Consider the following 1714-nt stretch of genomic DNA (forward strand, 5'->3'; position numbering starts at 1 on the left):
AAGAGGCTTCTTTAAAGAGCATAATGTTTATGAAAATACAGCTGCTTGGGGAGTTCTCAAAAAACACAAAGGAGACAGCAGTATGCTGGCAGCTGGGCTGCAGAAGCCATGACTCAAATCAAGATGCAGACTGCCAAGGGAAACATCACTCTCCAAAATCTGCCAGTCATTCTGGTCACAGAGACAGCAGTCAAGAACTTCCTACGGAATATTTAGTTTGCTTACCTGGCCATAGGAACTGCTGCTGCCTGAGAAACTTGGCCCACCCTAGGACAAGGACATAATTTGGTTACTTGCCTTTTGCTACGGAACTCCACCTGCATTAGGGAAAGGAAGCAACTGCTTCCTAAAGCTGTGCAGGGCAGTATGAGGAGCAGGACATGCTCCTGGCTCTCACGAGGGTGCTGAGTGCCATGATCTCACACGCTGGGATTCCAGATGAATAAGCAGTACATGGATAACACACACTTTCAGAGACAATGTGCTTTAAAGATCAACTTCTGAGGGATTGCTAAGTGCTTTTGCTGTGCCATGGCTCTCCATTTCTCAAAGGCTGCATTCTGACTGATGACTGACTGATGCTTACCTGGCCATAGGAACTGCCACCCTGAGGCTGGTAGCTCTGTATGAAAGGAATTATTGATTCATAATTACTGTATTTGGGAAGCAGATGCCTCTCTAGAGTTTACCTCTTTGTGGGGGAAAAAAAGCCAGAATAAGACAGAGAAAGTACAGACTCTGCTGCTTAACTAGAGTTATTTTGATACTTCCTATTCAGGATGAGGAGTTGTATTTATTGAATGAGAATTGTAAAATAGTTTTACATGTGTCTCAGACAGGACTTGAGTCTTATGAAGGTTTTCCAGGAAGGCATGCAGCATTTTCTTATTATGTTTATTTTGCCTGCTATTTGTTGGACACTGGAGTTAGATGGCAAATGGTAGGTGAATACTGATTTCCTAGCTTTGTAATTTTCATGGGTCCCAGTTGCACAGTTCCCTTCCTCTGAGGGAAAATAAAGATGAAAAATATTTTTTAAAAATTAAGGAAGAATCTAAAAAATATATAGATACATAAAATGTAAATAAACCCAATGCAATTAAAATTATCAGGTAAAGTGAATTAGCCAAGGATGACAGTACTTTTTGAAAAACTTTCAATAATATAAAATCATTGTGGGTATAATTTGCTGATGCAATCTGCCTTTAATATAATCTCATAAAAGAGCAGTTGTTTCATGTACATGCAGATATGTGCCACAGCTGTCTGGGACAGTTACAGAGATGGGGATTACCAAACAGAATTTGAAGTATCTATTTATGCTATCTGACATAGAGACCTTAAAAAAAAAAACAAACCAAATCATATCTATCTCAGACCTGCTTTAATTTCCATAAAAACTCTAAAGGGAGGTAAATATTCGTCATTTGCAGGCTCTATGACCAGATCTTCATGCAGCTGAGAACCTGTCCCAGTGTTGTTTAGTTCCTCAGCACTCTTGCTCTGTACTGAGAGCAAAAGAGATACCAAAGAATTGACTATAAACTTGTCCTAAATTTTAAAGTTCCATACCCATGGAAAAGACAAGATAACTACAGAAACCTATGATTTGTGCTGATATCCCTGAAAAACAAAACAGTCATTTTCACAACAAAAGTTTTGAAATAGATTCAGAATTGTGTTTTTTTTGTTTGGTTTTTTTTTTTTTTTTTTT

At 38.5% G+C, this 1714-nt stretch overlaps 1 protein-coding gene across 1 annotated transcript in view; it reads right to left on the reverse strand.

Moving 5' to 3' along the window:
- LOC114061668 (loricrin-like) overlaps positions 1–1714 on the reverse strand; it is a 38357-nt gene that overhangs the window by 34863 nt on the left and 1780 nt on the right. Inside the window, exon 3 of the mRNA XM_027892363.1 lies at positions 587–622. Coding sequence (XP_027748164.1) covers positions 587–622 — 36 coding nt within the window. The remainder of the gene's footprint in view (positions 1–586; positions 623–1714) is intronic.

This window comes from Empidonax traillii, unplaced genomic scaffold (genome assembly GCF_003031625.1).
Source record: "Empidonax traillii isolate 1590-97213 ecotype Southwest subspecies unplaced genomic scaffold, ASM303162v1 scaffold347:size1123457, whole genome shotgun sequence".
In the NCBI taxonomy this organism is placed as follows: Eukaryota; Metazoa; Chordata; class Aves; order Passeriformes; family Tyrannidae; genus Empidonax; species Empidonax traillii.